This window comes from Hyperolius riggenbachi, chromosome 8 (genome assembly GCF_040937935.1).
Source record: "Hyperolius riggenbachi isolate aHypRig1 chromosome 8, aHypRig1.pri, whole genome shotgun sequence".
Classification (NCBI taxonomy): Eukaryota; Metazoa; Chordata; class Amphibia; order Anura; family Hyperoliidae; genus Hyperolius; species Hyperolius riggenbachi.
In genome coordinates, this window is record NC_090653.1 from 64,948,909 (window position 1) to 64,967,757 (window position 18,849).

At 43.4% G+C, this 18,849-nt stretch overlaps 2 protein-coding genes across 4 annotated transcripts in view; one reads left to right on the top strand and one right to left on the bottom strand.

Annotated features, from left to right (window-relative positions):
- MAP4K1 (mitogen-activated protein kinase kinase kinase kinase 1) overlaps window positions 1–18,849 on the top strand; it is a 241,426-nt gene that overhangs the window by 35,786 nt on the left and 186,791 nt on the right. The gene's annotated exons all lie outside the window — the stretch shown is intronic.
- The window catches only part of LOC137528855 (tetraspanin-15-like), a 65,046-nt gene that overhangs the window by 22,234 nt on the left and 23,963 nt on the right, over window positions 1–18,849 (bottom strand). The window contains exons 2-4 of the mRNA XM_068250543.1: window positions 8,543–8,728; window positions 3,078–3,152; window positions 16–111 (exon numbers count right to left, since the gene is read on the bottom strand). Coding sequence (XP_068106644.1) covers window positions 16–111; window positions 3,078–3,152; window positions 8,543–8,728 — 357 coding nt within the window. The remainder of the gene's footprint in view (window positions 1–15; window positions 112–3,077; window positions 3,153–8,542; window positions 8,729–18,849) is intronic.

Genomic DNA, 18,849 nt, shown 5'->3' on the forward strand with positions numbered 1-18,849 from the left:
TTGGCTGCTGCTCACCTGTTTTTGTACAAAATCCATGATATTTTTGAAGTCAAGATCATCATAGTAATTTCGTATTCCACGGCGAATGTTGCTATTCAGGAAATCCATAGTCTATAAAAGAAAGGTTAGTCCATTATGTAGGTACAAGATGGCCAACAATAATCAAAAAGATGCACTAACAACAAAGAGAGAAAGACATCAAAAGTAAATGTGTATGGGCTGCAAAACAAGGAGTCCCTTCTACATGGTCTTCCATGCGCTGCGCGCATATCCACATATTGGGTAAGATCCACAAAGCTTTTTCACCTGTTTTCCTCTGTTTTTACCTTATCAATGTTACATTCTTAAGCTCCCTAAGTACAAAACTATAATATAATTAGGGTAAGGAAAGTAATATTGAAATGAAGTTAATCAGGAACAACTTGCTTTGTGTGATTATTTTGCTTGTAAATGTCATGAAAGGTTATTTTTATCAATTAGGTGATAAATAAGCAATTTATGAGAAGTTTTATGAATACAGCCCATTGTGACCTGAGTCCCACGTTTATATGACACTTAATCTCCAACATTCACCCTTCCTAGCCTGGCCGCAGCATTTCTAATCTGTGGTAATGGGAATATTCATCAAGAAATGTAGACTTGCAACATGTTAACCCTTAAGCCTGTTACCCACATCCAATTTGGATTGGCCAATCAAAATTACACGTGTGTACCAGGCTTTAAACTGCTGCCAATGTTTATAGATGTGTTCTGTGTTTTTTGTATCCATATGCCACGGACATCTACAAGCTTTTAAATACAAGAACAATTCTGCCTGTATTGAAGGTCTATAGGCATTTGTGTGTCCCCGTATTAGTTTGCATGACATAAGGAAACATAAGGAATTTCACAATCCCGGCGCATCGCCGCCTCTGCCCGCCCCTCTTCATTCACAGAGAGCTGCAGGGAGAGGCAGCGATCCGTGAGGCGATTGACGTCAGGAGGGGCAGAGCTGAAGCTGAAAGCTCTGCCCCTTCCAGGAAATGCCGGCAGATTGCCCCCCGGGCGATTTGGGGGCTCTGCAGCCCTCATTTAGCGGCGGGATGCAGCGGATTACTTGGGAGCACTGAAGCGAACTATAAGGAAGCTTTTGCCAGCGAGGGCCACAAAATATTGTATCGAGGGCCGCAAATGGCCCGCGGGCCGCGAGTTTGAGACCCCTGCCTTAGGGAGTCTTGTCTAAAGTCTCCTCACTGAGTAGGTGCTGGCTTACTGAACAGGAAGAGCTGAGATTCAAACCCAGGTCTCCTGTGTCAGAGGCAGAGCCCTTAAACAGAAACTCCGACCAAGAATTGAACTTTATCCCAATCAGTAGCCGATACCCCCTTTTACATGAGAAATCTATTCCTTTTCACAGACCATCAGGGGGCGCTGTATGACTGATATTGTGGTGAAACCCCTCCCACAAGAAACTGAGGACCGTGGTACTCCTGGCAGTTTCCTGTCTGTGAACCTTGTTGCATTGTGGGGAATAGCTGTTTTTAGCTGTTTCCAACTGCCAAAAAAGCATGCAGCAGCTACATCACCTGCCAACAGTAAAAATGTCACCATGTAATAAAATGTCAGAATGTAAATCAGGGAGAGGAAAGATTTTACAATGGGCAAACACCGACTAAATCATTTATACATAATTATTGTAAAAATGAAGCATCTTATTACATTATTTTCACTGGAGTTTCTCTTTAACGAGTACACTATCCAGCCACCTGCATTAGGCAAGACATTTAATAAACACAATATAGACAAATCTGACACTGGCATGTTGGTTTTGTAAAAAAAAAAAAAAAAAAAAAAAAATAGCTAGCAGTCTAAGGGCTGGTTGACACGGACGGCAGGCAGCATTAGGGTGGTCGGAAGCCATGTTGTCCTGTGACATCTCGATCGGGGTGGTGTTACGGCGATTCTTGGCTTCCCGTTGCGTTTAGAGTTTCCCATCCCCGCAAGGGGACATGAAGCCGCGGCGGCTAGGGGACCCTGGATGTCGCACGCAGCTTCTAGGGCTGGCCGAAACGACCAGTTAAAATCGGGAACGCCGTGTTTGCACAATCGCGCGATGCTAAACACTCCCATTCACTTGAAAGGGAGCGTTTAGCCGACGAGTCCCGAATGTTTGGCGGTAAACGCCACCCAGCTTCCATGTGAACCAGCCCTTAATGCTGGGAATACACTGGTTTGTTTTTGAGGCGATTCGATGGTTCGATAGATAATTTCCGACATGTCCGGTCTCCCTTTCCATCCTTTCGCCGCTTGATTTCTGATAGAAGTGAATGGAAAAGGTAAGAAAAACGAGCGGAAAATGAGAATCGACTGCAGAATCCAGTGGCAAAAAACGATTGAGAGGAGAAACGCACGGCAGAAACGAACAGTGTTTTCCCAGCATAAGGTTAATGGTCAGTACAGTATGATTCTCAAAAGAATCACACAACAAAAAGCCCCCTCCCATGATTCTCCGAAGAATCACACACCACCACCACCGAGCTCCCGCCCACAATTCTCAAATAAATAAAAAATAGCACATCACAACCGCCACAGAGACCCCCGACTGGGATTCTTAAAAGTATTACACACAACCTCCACAGAGGCCCGCCCACAATTCTCAAAAGACTCACACATCGCAACCGCCAAAGAGCCCCAGCCTCCCTGAAACACCCCCCCACCCCTTGGGATTCTCAAAAGAATCACACACTACAACCACCACAGAGCACCCCCCACCCACGATTCTCAAAAGAATCGCACACCACAACCACCACAGAGCCACCGGTGCCCAAACCTGTGTGCTGGCACACCAAAGCCTGCCCAGCACGCGAGCGCAGTAGGTGGTATTTGTGGTGCACACGTGCGCAGCTGCATCCATGTCGTGAACAATTACAACTGCTGTTCAGTGTTAGACATTTCACACCTCAGCACTCCCAGTTGCAACGCAAACAATTCTTCAATAGGTTTTTTAACATCACTTGCATGGAAAAGCAGGGCATTTCATATGTATGGAGTATTAGTTGTACATGTACAGTTTTTGTAAGGGAAAAATAAAGTCTTACCTGATTTCTAAATACGAGAGCAACGATACCCCCGATTAGCTCCAGCATAAGACAGACTCCCAATGTATACATGAACTGCAGAGATAAAAACACAACAGGTTCAGTATAAGGAAACTTCTTTTAGATAAGTAGTTGTACTGAGAAATGTAAAGTACTGAGTATAGTGTGATCGCTGCTGGTGCTCTGTGGAAGAACGCATGGCCACCCCTGTGTACTCCAGCAGAGGTAAGATAGGTTCACTTTAAATGGGCCTCAACAGAATGTGGCCCATGGATGAGCGCACTACTGCCTTAGCACCTGGGGTTTGTAATACTTGCTTTGAAGCGATGTGCAGGCGGTTATCGCTGTATAAATGGGTGTGCCACAGGTTTCAAAAACAGATACACTTTAAAAAAAACAAAAACACAGATGTGTACAGTATTAGAGAGACCTAACATTTGAAAAAAAATTATTGTATTTGCATGGCGATATCAGGACCATATGCAATTATGTCTTTTGGTGTTGGTCTGTACAATAACTTTCACACTTTTAAATCAGATACTGGAAGATTACATTAGAAGGGATTTTCCATTTTCACTCCCCCCCCCCCTTTCAAATATAAAAGTTGATAGTGGGGGGGGGGGGGGGGCGGGAGTGTGTCTCCTAGGTCCAGAAGTTCCTTTTGTGTTGCCGAGTACACTGTGCAGTGTTTCAGAAAACAATGCAGCTATCAGACAAAAAGGGGGATTCTTATGCTCAAGAAAAGAAAAAACTCCCTTTAATTCTTATCTCATGAACAGTAAATTAATGTATGAGCCTTTAGCCAGGCCTTCCAAATGAAGACCTTCACTGTCTGCAGCTAGTGCAGAATGCTGCCAACAAGCCATCTCCACCAGTGCCACACTTTATGAACACAGAGCTGACCCCGCCCACGTCCTCTATGCTGTACAGGAGGGAGGAAGTGGGTGTGGTTAGGTGATGGTTCTCCAAGCAAAACTTAAAAAATTTGAATATCGACCAAAAGTCCATTTAATTCAATAATTCAACTTAAAAAAGGTGAAGGTAATATATAAAATGGACTCATTACATGCAAAGTGAAATATTTCAAGTCTTTATTTATTATAATTCTGATGATTATGGCTTACAGCTTTATGAGAACCCCAAAAACAACATCTCAGACCATTAGAATATTGTGAAAACTTTAGAAGGGAACTAGAGACGAAGTACCCTCATGTATTTTACCATATATATCAGTGGGAACATTAGAGGAAACACCTACCATGCTTTCTGTTTCATTCTGCACTGCACAGCTTGCTTCTAATCAGCCCTGATAAAATCCCGAATGAGCATTCAGTCTGGCTTTGCTCAGGAATATTAATAGCTCAGTCTGTGTTCTCTCGTCTTTTCAAGTCCAAACCTGCCCCCTTCTGGCTCAGCTCAGGAATTTTTTATAGCTGAGTCATTATAGCAAAGCCAGACTGAATGCTCAGTGAGGGATATTAACAGGTCTGATAAGAAACAAGCTGTGCAGTGCAGAACAAAACAGAAAGCATGGTAGGCGTTTCCTCTAATGTTCCCACTGATCTATATGGTAAAATACATGAGGGTGCTTCGTCTCTGGTTCACTTTAAGCAGCTAATTCATCCAAAACACCTGCAAAGGGTTCCTATTTCATATATTAGCTTTACCTTTTAAGTTGAAGTACGGTACATAAATGGACTTTTGCAAGATATTCTAATTTTTGGAGTTTCACCTGCATACATAGTAAGGGCTCGTTCACATCACGATTCCCGCTAACTGCAAACCGCTAGCAGTTTCTATTGTACTCTATGGCAGTGTTCTCACTGCCACGATCACTGGCGTTTTGCGATTGGCGATAATCGTAAACTAGTTACCTGCAGCGTTTTGGCACCGATTCTGGAGCAATTGCGATTAGCATGTATAGAACCGCTAATCACGATCGCTCCCAAAACGCTAGCGGTAACTGCTAGCGTTTTGCGATTTAAAAGTGTGAACGGGGCCTAAGAATCTCCATTTCTGCCGGGATCTTTGTACTTAAAAAAAGTCAGTTACATGAATCAGAGATATGTACACAAAAGGGATGATAACTTCTCTGCATCAAGTGTGAAAATTGTGTACAGACAGTCATTGAGTGTAAGGGTCGGTGTGGGGGTCATTCATTTGGCTCAGGAGGTTATGCATGAAAAATGTGTTATCTTGGCAAATGACTGTAGTAGCTCCAGAGCAGGATCATCCACCAGGCAACCTAGGCAAGTGCTTGGGGCCCAGTGGGCATCAAGGGGCCCACCTGCCTTCTTTTTCAACCTCTCTCCACGTCAGCTTACCAAAAGGACCATAAGGAGACCCCAAATCTACTACCTTGCCTAGGACCCCATTACATCTTAAAGGGAACCTAAACAGAGGGATATGGATATTTCCTTTTAACCAATACCAGTTGCCCGGCTGTCCTGCTGATCTCTATGGCTCTAGTAGTGGCTGAATGACACACCTGAAACAAGCATGCAGCTAATCCAGACTGACTTCAGTCAGAGCATCTGATCTGCATGCTTGTTGAGGGGCTGTGGCTAAAAGTATTAGAGACACAGGATCAGCAGTAGAGTCAGGGAACTGGCATTAAAAGGAAAAATCCATATCCTTCTCAGTTTAAGTTCCCTTCTCTGAGTAATTCCTTTTCGACTCTGTCCAGTGTGGGCTGTGGCACACCTGTTGCAGCTGGAACACCGGACAAAATAAACATGCCGTTTTCCTGGCTGGCCCTGCATGGCTGCGCAGTCATAGCCAGCGGGCGACAGGACAAAGCTCTGAGCTGCTGGCATTTGTTATATGCACTAAAAAATAAAGCATGCTTGCTCTGCCAGCTGTTTAATCAAGAGGTGGAAAAATGACTTCCACTGCAGTGCAAGCACCACCCCATGAGCTGCACTGAGCCCAAAGGGGAAAATAAAGTGGTTCACACAACAAAAGATTTAATAGGCTGTCCCCTGTGCACAATGGAATAACCCACAGATAATGTTCCTGTTGACAGTAACTGAGCAATATGAAAACACTGGGGGTCAATCTCTGCCTCCATTTATCATTACAGTTTAAAGCTGTATAAACATGTTTTCCAATAGCTGTCCTTTAATTAGCTGACAGTTGTGGGCTGCCTGTTGCTGATCTGCAGCTTGCATACAAGGGCAGTGACGCCCCAGCCCAGCGTGTGACTTGGAATTATTGTGCTGCTTATGTGCCAGCCAACTGCAGCTTGGCAACAGGTTCATTAAGTAAGCCAATAAATAGTATCACAGCATCATTGGAAGTGTGAGACACCACTACATAATCAGGAAACAGGCCTGCAGATGGTCAGTGAAACACTAACTATTGCAACTTGTAAGGAAATTGAATGCAAATAGTGTTAAAGTGAGCCCGAGGCAACATGCGACTTTATGAAATAAACAGGTGTATTTAGAGGGCATAACATTAATAATCAGGCTGTTTTGTTTGTTTTATTTTGCTGCCTGAAAGAGTTAAAGAGAAACTGTAACCAAGGACTGAACTTCATCCCAATCTGTAGCTGATACTCTCTTTCCCATGAGAAATATATTATTTTTCAAATGGATCATCAGGGGGGCTCTGTGTGGCTGATATTGTGGTGAAACCCCTCCCACAGTGTGATGTCAGGACCATGGTGCTGACATCACACTGTAAGAGCTTTGTTGAATTGTGGGAAATAATGGCTGTTTCCAACTGCCAAAAATGCATCATCTCTTTTACCACAGACATCACCTGCCAGCAGTAAAGTGTCGCCATGTGATAGATGTCAGAATGTAAATCAGGGAGAGAAAAAGATTTTACAACGGGCAAACACTGACTAAATCATTTATACATAATTATTGTAAAAATTAAGCACTTTTTTCATTATGTTATTTTCACTGCAGTTCTTCTAATTTGTAGGCATGGAAGTGACGGCTTCTGTCTTGTCTGTAACTTGAAACATATAAAACATTTCTGATAAGTAAATTACAGCCGTTAACGTTTTCTTGGCAGAATCCAACTTCTGAGTGCAGGAAGAGATATAAAAAGGTCAATTGTTCATATATTTTCACTAAGAGACACTTATTAGGCTGTTATTGAGCAGAGTCAACAAAATATTCAATCTACTTTGTAAATGTTTAAATCTAAAATTACACCATGGGATATCTAAAAAAAGGTAATTTTTAGGACTAGGAGGATAAATACAATTGTTTATCTCATTTATCTCATCAGTTTATTTTTACTTCAGGTTCACTTTAAGCTTGGAAATGGTCCTGTCCAAATCAGCAGGAACTGCATGTCATTGCCCCATACGATTTGCATTCAAATTTGTGTACAGGCCCAAAGTATTAGCATCCCATTGCCCATCTGTAAGGCAGGGTTTACACTTCTCACAAATCCTACATGGATTGAGATTTTACGAAAACACGATTGCCGCAGATGTAATGGCAGTCTATAGGGAATCGCATTTCAGTTACAAAATTGTGAAACTGCATTTGCGTTTTGGTACAATACATCCTGCAGCACACATTTTCACACCACGTCATATCTCATTGACTTTCATTTAAGCGTACCTGAGCATTTCTTGGTTACAGCCTCAGTATTAAATATGAGGGTTAGGAGGTTAGCACAAGGATGTACATAAGGGGGGAGAAAGAAGAGGTCATGAAGAAAAGTACTGTATATGAAGGCTACCATATTTATTTCCTTTTAAGCAATATCAGTTACCTGGCTATACTTTTATTCCTCTGCCTCTAATGCTTTTAGCCATAGACCCTGAACAAGCATGCAGCAGGTCAGGCGTTTCTGACATTAAAGTCAGATCTGACAAGATTAGCTACATGCTTGTTTCTGGTGTTATTCAGACACTACTGCAGACAAATAGATCAGCAGGGCTGCCAGGCAACTGGTATGGTTTAAAAGGAAATAAATGTGGCAGCCTTCATATACTTCTCCTTACAGTTCTCCATTAAGAGAGTAAGTTAGGAAGGTGAAAGGGATGGTTGAGGGACAGCAAATCAATGGGGAGAAGTACCATTGGTATTCTAAACTGCCGTAGCTGGCTGCGGCTGCTGTAGCTGGCTGCTGGGGTGGGGGCCTCAATTGTGCAGTGTAGTTGCAGACTAGAGAGGAAGTAGTAAGTCAAGTTATTCTTCAAAGCATCCATGCAGGCTCCGGGAGTCAGCGTTTTGCTATACATTTACTAAATGTTAAGCATTTATATTACTCATCCCATAGCTTCTTTGTGTGGGATAGATATATATATATATATATATATATATATATACACACACACTGTATAAAGTTATTAATGTAATTTGTAGCTTTGACACATCGACTGCTGTTGGTCCTTTACAATGTCAGAGAAGCCACCTTGGTGCCTGGGCAGCAGCCAAGTGAGTGGAATGCCATAGTTGGGGGGGGGGGGGGCTAGGGGCGAGAAGAGCACTTACCACTCGCAGAAGGCACAGGTTGTCCCGTAGAGAGGCCAGCACTCCAATGAAGGACACTACAAACATGAGCACTCCCAGCAGGATAAGGATGATAGCCGGAGCCAGGAAGGCACCTTGGAGTGTTTTGTACTTCTGTCTCTCCGCTTCAGCATATATTCCAATAGCCAGAACGCAAGCCCCAACCAGCTGCAGAGAAACAAGGGAATGAAGACATATCGTTAGACAAGATACTTGGCAAATTCCCTACCTGGAGAACAGGGGCATGGATTGCAGAGATTATTCCCTTTGCTACAGGGCCACTAGTTATTTGGATGTCATTTGTTTAATTATTTTTGATTTCATAACGGAAACTAATTTAGGCGCTTGGAGATATAGATGTATATAGTACTCATTTTTACCAATTAAGGTTTTAAAAATCATTAAGCCATTTCTCTGTGTTGCAAAGTACGAAAATGTAAATAAACTGCCTTTAAAGAAAACCTGTAACTAAAAAAAAAAAAAAACCTTTGGGGGATACTTACCTCGGGAGGGGGAAGCCTCTGGATCCTAACAAGGCTTCTCCTGTCCTCTGTCCTGGTAATCTAGGGCTGCGACCCCCCAAACAGTGGCAAGGTAAATATGTACCTACAGCGATTCTGCACAGGCGCAGTAGTGGCTCTTCGTTCTGGCTAAGGCAGAAATGGCTAAGCCTGATCATATCCTCTCTACTGGCACGAGTCCTTTGCGTCTGAGCAGTAGAGCGGATACGATCGGGCTTGGATATTTCTGCCTTAGCCCGAACAAAGAGCTGCTACTGCGCAGGATCACTATAGGTAAATATTTACACGCAGGCGCAGAACTTGTCAAGCATTTTTGGGGGGGTTTCGAGGGAGCCAACGCTGGATCCCCCCAGGCTACAGAGGACAGGGAAGCCTCATTGGGACCCTGAGGCTTCCCCCTCCCGAGGTAAGTATCCTCCAGAGGATTTTTTTTTTTAAACACACAGTCTGGTACATTGGCAATTCTGTGTCATTCTCTCAGGAATGGCGGTGGTGTTGTAGACAACATCCGCCGTGCGGATCAGTCAAAAACAGTCTTATTAGTCTGCCGACAGCTTGTACACACGTGCTACTGTCGGCAGAACGACTGCTGTGCGGGAAGGTCCGACGGACCAGTCGCTTGTAAAAATATGGCGTGTGTACACGTCTTTAAGGGCAGAGGTGTATCTGCAAGGGCAACATTAAACCGCCATGTAGCTTCTCCCTGCATTCTTTTACAACCCATTGAAAGGACAAAACAGAGACCCTTACAAGCCCAGACCTGATAGGAAACCCCCATTCATTCTCTAGCAAGAATCTTCTTTCATCTGCAGATATCACAGGAAGGCTGTTTACTAATGAAGGGCTGGGGAGATTGCTGTGTCATGTCTCAACACATTCCAGGACATGTTGTTTGAACAACATATGCTCTTGCAATACTATTGTGACATTCATATATACAGATGTCTGTTGACAAGACGTGTCTCTACCAGGAATGTGCAGCTCCCAAGAATACACACAATGGTATGTGCAGATCACTTACAAGGAAAGCAAAAATAAGCTCTTCCTTTATGGTCAGCTTTAGCATCGGAGTTTTATAGTGGCTGCTGGCAAGTTGAATCACTTGATGACTTTTTATATTATAACTCTCAGGGATTCCTGCAAGGATGTATTTCCCACAAGAATGTCTACTTCCTCCCACACTGCAATGCTAGATGGTGGTGTCGCTATCCCCCTGTGTATTTCCTATAATTCAGAGCGAGTCCAGCAACAAGAAAGTGACTCAGCATTGGGGTCCTGAGGAAAAACTACAACAGAATAATCTTATCAGTGGGGTCCTCGGAGATGAACACAAATGATGCCTACCTAAAGGCCCATACACACACCAAGCTAAAGTCACGGAAAACACATGACCAACGCCACAGAAACAACTTTACTGGCAACTTCATGCAATGACATTTTCCGCACACCGATATAGCAAATGACCAACTCATCTAAATACTGCACGCGCACAACTGGAAACAACAGTATGTTTAACGTGTCCGCATTCAGTAAATGTCGGTCCAACAACATTGTACAATTTTGGCCGACTGCATATCATCTGCCCAACAGTTGTGGGAGTTGATCCGCTGGATGGATTGGGCAAAATGCCCGATATCGGTCAGTAGTCATGTCGATTGGCTACATTTTTTGCACAAGATTGTAGTCACAGCAAATACAGCGAAATTTGTAGTATGTTGGACGCTGAAAGAGAAAAAAAAAAAAAAAAAGTCACTTATGGACCTTAACACTAGCAGATTAGTGTTGGTATACATGCGAGACTGATTTTATCCTCAGATACTGGCACATCACTTCTAGTATATTGTACAATATAAGCTGCTGCTATGAGCCAGAAGTGATAAACTAGCTGCAGTGTGTGCCATTACTCAGCTTTCAGGCTACTTTCTCATAGTGCGGTGGGATTGTCCTTGGGCATGAGACCCCATCCCAGAACAATCGCACCGCTCCATTTCCCCTTGTGTACAATTTGGGCCGGCATGTATTCTTTTATTCAAATGCTGCCTCCTCCCACATCACAGCAAATATTGTGAAACTATACATGCAGTGTAGGGAGAAAAAACAAAAAAAAAAAAAAGCAGGTATAGGTGCACTTTAAATGAAGTGTGTGTGCGCGTGTGTGTATAGGTGCACTTTAAATGAGGTGTGTAGGTGTGTGTATGTTTGAATTAGAAGCAGTGTGAGAGCCGCCTTACATTGTAAAACACCAAGCAATTACCGCAAGGTGTGTCTTGTGTGTGCAAACTTTACCTGATAAGGAGGCAGTCCTTTCCAGTACAATGGCTGATAACAGGGTCACAAAGCAATGTGGTGCAGCACAGACAGAATGAGTCAGATAATGATTTCTTTCGTACTGAGAACACAACAGCAGGTGCGTGCAGCAGTCCCATCTACACGATACGACTCTTTGTGCGATTCGATTAGGATTCTATTTACGATCCGATTAAATCCGACATGTCCGATAGGGATTTGATTAAATTAGATTTGCCATTGTTTTGCAATGGCAAATCGAATTGAATCAGGATCGGACATGTCAGATTTAATCGAATCATAATCGAATCGTAAATAGAATCGTATGGTGTAGATTGGGCTTTAGCCAGAGTACGGTCATGTGACAACATAAATACACTCCATGGAGATTTTACATTTTTAACACTATTCATAGCTGAAGGTGATATAAAAAAAATTTAAACAATTTACATTTTTGTGCTTTATTGTGCAATAAAAAAAAAAAAAGGAATGGATTTAAAGTATATACACACCTACATTTATTGCTGCATCAGGTACAGACAGTCTCCTACTAACAAACCACTTAAGTTACTTTTCAGAAAAACAATTTTGGTTGTTAAAAGGATAACTAAAGCCTAAAGCAAGAAAAAAAACAAACAAAAAAAAAAAACAGTTTAACTTACATGGGGCTTCTTGCAGCTCCCCATGCGCAGTAGCCGATTGGCCACGACTGGCCAGTTTTCGGGGGGTTGCCGCTGCTGGCCGATTTCCACGTACTGCGCATGCGCAGAACACTGCCGCTCATGGGAACGTGAGGAGGGGGTGCGTGGCTGGCCAGCTTTCAGAGGGTCTTGTAAGGACGGCTCCGCCACAGAATGACTGCAGGAACTGCAAGAAGCCCCAGGACTTTAGATTTCCTTTAACCACAATGTTTACAGTACATCTACTCCCCTAGAAACTTCATCTAAGCCTCATGGGAGTAGATATTCGTAATCTGCCATGATCGCCACTGTGCACGCTCCCGCTTGCTTGTGCTCGCATTCCCGTGCTCATTCTCGGCACTGCACATTAGCCCAGAGATTAATGAATGGGAACGCAGTTCCCATTCATTGTTCTAGGTCCCCGCGTCAATGATTGCGGCATCAATGAGATGCCTGCAGTCATTTGTAAACACTGTAAGCTGCACTTACATGCATTAGTTCCTGCTCACGTACTAAAAGCATGCACAGGAAGCTAATAGCTGAGGACATCTTGTGGCCAAATAGTAAAATTATACCTACATCCATTTTTTTAATACAAAGGCCTCAATTCACTAAGATCATACTGGAGATAATAAGGCAAGAGAAAAACTTACCTCCACACAGTGAGTGAGTTATCTTACCTCCTCTGTAGTTATTTTAAGGATTGAAACGTTAACGTTAGAGATCTCACCTTAACTTAAAGGAGTTATCAGCTGAAGTTAAAAAAAAATAAAAATAAATTAGCTGTAGTAGTTCTGCGCCTGCAGAACTGCAGTGCGCCACGGACCACGTGGCAATGATTGACAGCAGCGGTTCACGCAGGCGCAGTAAGGCCGACCCCGCGGTCGGCCTCTGCACCGTGCAGGGAGCCCGGGACGGTGGCGGAGAGGTCGGTGTGGGACAGTCGGCAGCAAGGGGCTGGAGAAAGCCACAGGTGAGTAAAGCTCATTTTTTAATGCCGGCTGATAACTCCTTTAAAAGACAGAAGAGGTAACTTTAGGTTTGCCTGAGGTAAAATGTTTCCAGAATACTACATTCCTTATCACCATGGTGATAACTCTGGAAACATTATTAAAGAGAGGAGATAAGCTTAGTGAATTGAGGCCAAAGACCTACATATAATTTTTTTTTAGAATTCTTTTTATTGAATTTTATTAAGATGACCTACAAATAATTTAAAGTGTACCAAAACTGAATGATTAAAAAAGGTTTTATACATATCTGAGGCTTCCTCCAGCCCCATCTGCTCCAATTGCTCCCACGCCGCCGTCGTACGCTGGCTGCAGCTTTGGGAACCGGGTCCTCGCAGTTCCGTCAGACGGAGCCAGACTAGCATAAGAGAAGTGCGCTGTTTACGTATTTCTCCAGCAGCCGCTGGAGAGATACGTACAGGGCACACTTCTCCTGCGTAGCTGGCCGCTACGGACGTCAGTGACGGGACCCAGTTCCCAAAGGTGCGGCCAGCGGAGGATGGCGGCATGGGAGCAATCGGAGCAGATAGGGCTGGAGGAAGCCCCAGGTATGCATAAAATCTTTTAAATTTATTCAGCTCTCAGTCCCTTTAAAATTAACCCCTTACCTCCCACACTCTTCCATAAATACCTAAATAAAACTTTCCCAGAACGTCATTGGACAGCACCCCTGGATGAGACTTGTCTCCCTCCCAACCGTGGACAGGAACTGCAAAAGAAAGATTTGCATAACAAATAGGCAGCCATATATAAGCTACTCGCTTACCCTCAGTACTTCAGTTCAGTTTCCTGTCCCGGACGGAATGCAGAGGAGAGGTCTCCAGGGTGCTATCCTTGACAGGTGTTCAGGGGCAACGTTTTTCAGGGCTCCAAGTAGGCTGATTCAGGTGACAGTGGGAGCCCTGCAGCGTGGAGGAGGCTTCTCCGTACAAGGCAGCGGAGATATAGCGCAGGCGCGCTTGGGAAACAAGGTACTTCCGGGTCAACCCGGAAGTCGTCACACGCAGCGTCCAGTGTGACTCAGATCAGGCGGCAGGGGGCCGCGGCGGTGATTGCGGATCAGCATCAGCTGATTCGCTAAGGTAATGGGTAATATGAGGCAGGTGCCTCAGAAGGGGGATAATTATGCTAATACGCATAAGCAATTAAGCGGCAGGTGCTGCGACTGGCTAACCTTTGAGAGGCTTATGCAAATGAGAATCAGGCTAATGAGCTGGTGATTCAGGCGGCTGTTTTTCATTATTTTGTCATGTGATGATTTATTTAAGTCTGTTTCCTGACTCACTCTGGTTGTCAAAAGTGAGCATGGAGGACGCTTCTGGGTCAGCTCCTGCGCAGTCTGCCAGGCCAGCCCAAGATACCTCTCTGGCAAGTACTTATGTAAAGGTTATACAGTGTGTGTATAATATATATATATATATATATATATATATATATATATATATATATATATACACATATACACTAGAGAGGGTACTAATGGTTGGCTTGTTATTATGTTTTTTAGCCAGAAAAACATGAAAAGCATGACAAATCTGACAGATCTTCTACTCAGTCTAGTCAGCATGGATCTAGTAAATCTGTGAAGAAATGTGCCATTTGCTCCTCTCGTTTGACATCCTCTTCGTCAAAAAAGCTGTGCCAGGATTGTACAAACAAACTGGTTAAGGATGAATCCCCAGTAATATTTAAGGATCTGATGGGATGGATGCGGTCAGAAATGTCTTCAGCCATCAAAGAAATTAAGGATTCTGCCATTTCTTCTCAGACTGTAGCTCCCAGCCCTGCTGATATGCCTGGTCCTAGCAATGAGGCTCCTGTTATATCTAATGTCAGTGGTTTATCTCCAATTCCTTTATCTCGTACTCCTGTGCAGGCTAGGAGAAGCAGAGAGAGTGATGTAGAAGGTTCACAATTTTCTGATGGAGAAATTTCTGCATTAGATGAAATATCTGAGGGTGAGGAGATGGATAAGGCTGAAAAACCACAAAAGTTTGCCTTTTCCACAGAGTTAATGAAGGATCTTTTGACATCCATGCATGAAACAATGGGTATTAAATCGGAACAAAAACCCTAGTCTCCCTTTGACCAAATGTATGAAGGTTTGGCGGACCCCCAATCCAGGTTCATCCCGGTCCATTCTACTCTTAAAACTATGATTAGGAAAGAATGGGAAAATCCTGAGAAAAGGGCCTTTTGGCCAAAATCTTTATCTAAGCGTTATCCTTTTGCTCCAGATGACCAGGCTTGTTGGGGCCCTCCGCCTAAACTAGATCCTTCCTTTTCCAGGGTTTCAAGAAAGTCAGACCTTATGTTTGAGGATTTCGGAAACCTAAAAGACCCAATAGACAAGAAAATGGATAATGTTTTGCGAAGGGCATGGGAGTCTGCTTCATTAACTTTCAAGCCAGCAGTAGCATCGACAGCAGTTAGTCGATCTCTGAAGACTTGGTTGGCAGAATTACAGTATAAAATAGCTAATGGGGTTTCTAGGGAGGAAATCCTTAACGACTTTCCTAAAATTACCAATGCCTCAAATTTCATGGTTGATGCAGCAGACGATACGGTTAAATTAACAGCCCGTACCACCGCACTAGTCAACTCAGCCAGAAGAGGAGTATGGGTTAAAACATGGAATGGGGATAACTCATCAAGATCTAAGCTTTGTGGTATCCCCTGTGAAGGAAATCTGCTGTTTGGGTCTAAGCTGGACGATACACTAGATCGTACGGCAGATAAGAAAAATTTCCCAAGGAAGCGCCCCTTTCAGAATAAACGGCCCTTTCGGGCCCCCGCCAAAAATGAAACGGATAGTAAATCCTCCAAGGGTAGAAGATGGGCCCCTTACAGGCAACAGGGACCCCGCAATACCTCTACTAATACTAAAAAGACAAACAAACAATGACGCCATCATTCCGGTGGGGGGGAGAATCACCAACTTTTACGAAAGATGGCAACAACTATTCACCAATCAATGGTTACTAAACATAATATTAGAAGGTTACAGAATAGAGTTCGAACATCTTCCCCCTCAAAACTTTGTCTTAACACCTTGTCCAAAAGACCCAGTCCTATTAATAGCCCTTCAGTCAGAAGTAAAGTCACTTCTTCAGAAAGGAGTAATTCGTCAGGTTCCAGCATGTCAAAGAGAACAGGGATTCTACTCCCCAATCTTCCTGGTAAAAAAGCCTCAAGGAGCCTATCGATTGATTCTAAACCTAAAGAAATTGAATCTCAAAGTCAAATACAGAAAATTCAGGATGGACAGTATTCGATCTGTAGTTCATCTTTTACAGAAGGACGATTTTTTGGCATCTCTAGACCTGAAGGATGCGTATCTACATCTACCAATCCATTTATCCTGCCAACAATACCTGAGGTTTGCCGTGTGGATGGAGGGGGAGGTAAGACATTTTCAATTTAATGCCTTGCCTTTCGGATTATCTTCAGCCCCATGGCTATTTACTGAAGTTATGTCTGAAGTATTAGCTCTTCTCAGGTTAAGACGTGTTAATATTGTCGGTTACCTTGATGATTTTTTATTATGGGGTTCTTCTGAGAAATCCGTTAATGATCAGCTTTTTATAACTTTGAGCTTCCTCCAGGAATTAGGTTGGTTAATTAATTGGGAAAAGTCTGCTCTGGTTCCTTCCCAATGTCTAGAATTTTTGGGCTTCAATATTTCTACCAGAGAAGAGAAACTGTTGTTACCTGATAGGAAGATCATTGCTATTTTTAATAATATTTTCTCATTTCAGAAATTAAGAAGCATATCGCTAAGAAAAGCCATGGCTCTTCTAGGCCTTCTAACTTCTGCCTTTCCGGCAATCCAGTGGGGACAGTTCCATGCGAGATTCTTACAAATATGGATTTTGAAATCCTGGAACAGGTCTCTGGTGACTGTAGACAGGAAGATCATCATTCCACAAAGTGTAAAGGCTTCCCTTCTCTGGTGGCAACAGCTGGATCATCTATCTCCAGGTAATCTGTGGAATTATCCACAACAGAATACAATCACAACCGATGCCAGTTTGTGGGGTTGGGGAGCCCACTTCAATTCTCTGCCGGCTCAGGGTCCATGGAATATGACAATAAAGTCACAGTCATCGAACAACAGAGACGTGCAAGCAGTATGGCAAGCTTTACTACATTTCAGGCCCCTAATAGAGAATTCTCATGTCAGAACGGACAACAGGAGCGTTGTAGCTTTCCTGAACAGGCAAGGGGGCACGAGAAGTCAATCCTTATGGGAAAAGACGTCAAAGATCCTATACTGGTCGGAAAGAAATCTTTTATCATTAACTGCGATACACTTAAAAGGAACCTCAAACCACCTGGCGGACTACCTCAGCAGGAGGTAGTTGGACTCGAACGAGTGGTCACTAGATATGGAAGTTTTTCAGCAGGTGACGTTACAATGGGGTTGCCCAGAAGTAGACCTGTTTGCAAGGAGAGCGAATGCGAAATGTCAGAAATTTTGTGCCCTGTTTCTGGAGGACCTACCTTGGAAAGTAGACGCCTTCTCGATCAATTGGGGAGAGTTACTGATGTATGCATTTCCTCCAATTCCATTGCTACCACGAGTAATAAAAAAGATTATTCAGGACAAAGCTCGAGTAATCCTGATAGCTCCACTATGGCCGAAAAGACCATGGTTCACGTCACTAAGAACACTAGCAGTTGCAGATCCGATAATCTTTCCTCCCATACCTCATTTGCTGTCCCAGGGTCCAGTATGGCATCCGGGTTTAAACAGCCTTCACCTTTCAGCCTGGAAGCTGAGTGGGGCATCCTGAAGTCCAAAGGCTTTTCAGACGAACTATCAGAAACCTTAATACAGAGTAGGAAGAAGGTGACTCGGGTAATATACCAAAAGGCCTGGAGAGTGTTTAACGAATGGTGTACGGAAAGAGCTTGTGACAATACATCACTTAAATCTGTATTAGAATTTCTTCAGTGTGGATACAAGAAGGGGCTTAGTATAAGCACTCTGAAGGTACAAGTATCTGCTCTAAGTGTATTTTTAGAAAGATGGCTGGCAGAAGAAACTCTAATTGTAAGATTCTTCCAAGCTTTAAAGAGACTGAAACCAGCAATCAAGTCCAGAATACCCTCATGGGATTTAAATACTGTCTTACAGGGGTTATGTGAGGCCCCATTTGAACCATTATCACAGATTTCGGACAAATTTCTTACTTTGAAAACCATTTTTTTGCTAGCCATTACTTCAGCTAGGAGAATAGGTGAATTGCAATCATTGTCTATTAGAGAGCCCTACTGCATCGTTTCGGAAGATAGAATTACATTACGCACGGATGCAGCGTTTCTACCTAAGGTTGTTTCCTCATTTCACAGGAATCAAGAAATCTTCCTTCCTTCCTTTTGTGAGAATCCTAACAATGACTAAGAAAAGAGACTTCATTGCCTGGACGTAAGGAGATGTCTTATACAATATATGGAGAGAACAGGTCCATGGAGAAAGACTGATGCAATGTTCATTCTATTTTCTGGAAAACAAAGAGGCAACAAGGCGTCCAAAACGACTCTAGCACGATGGATCAAACAGGCTATTACATTGGCATCAAGCTCAAGGAAAGCAGTTAGGTTCTTCAATTAGAGCTCATTCTACAAGAGGAATATCAACTTCCTGGGCAGAGAGGTCAGGGGCATCAATAGAACAGATATGCAGAGCTGCTACCTGGTCAAGTCACAATACCTTTGTGAAGCATTATCGCCTAAACATCTCAGCCGCAGCAGACTTATCATTTGGAAGAAAAGTGCTGCAGGCAGTG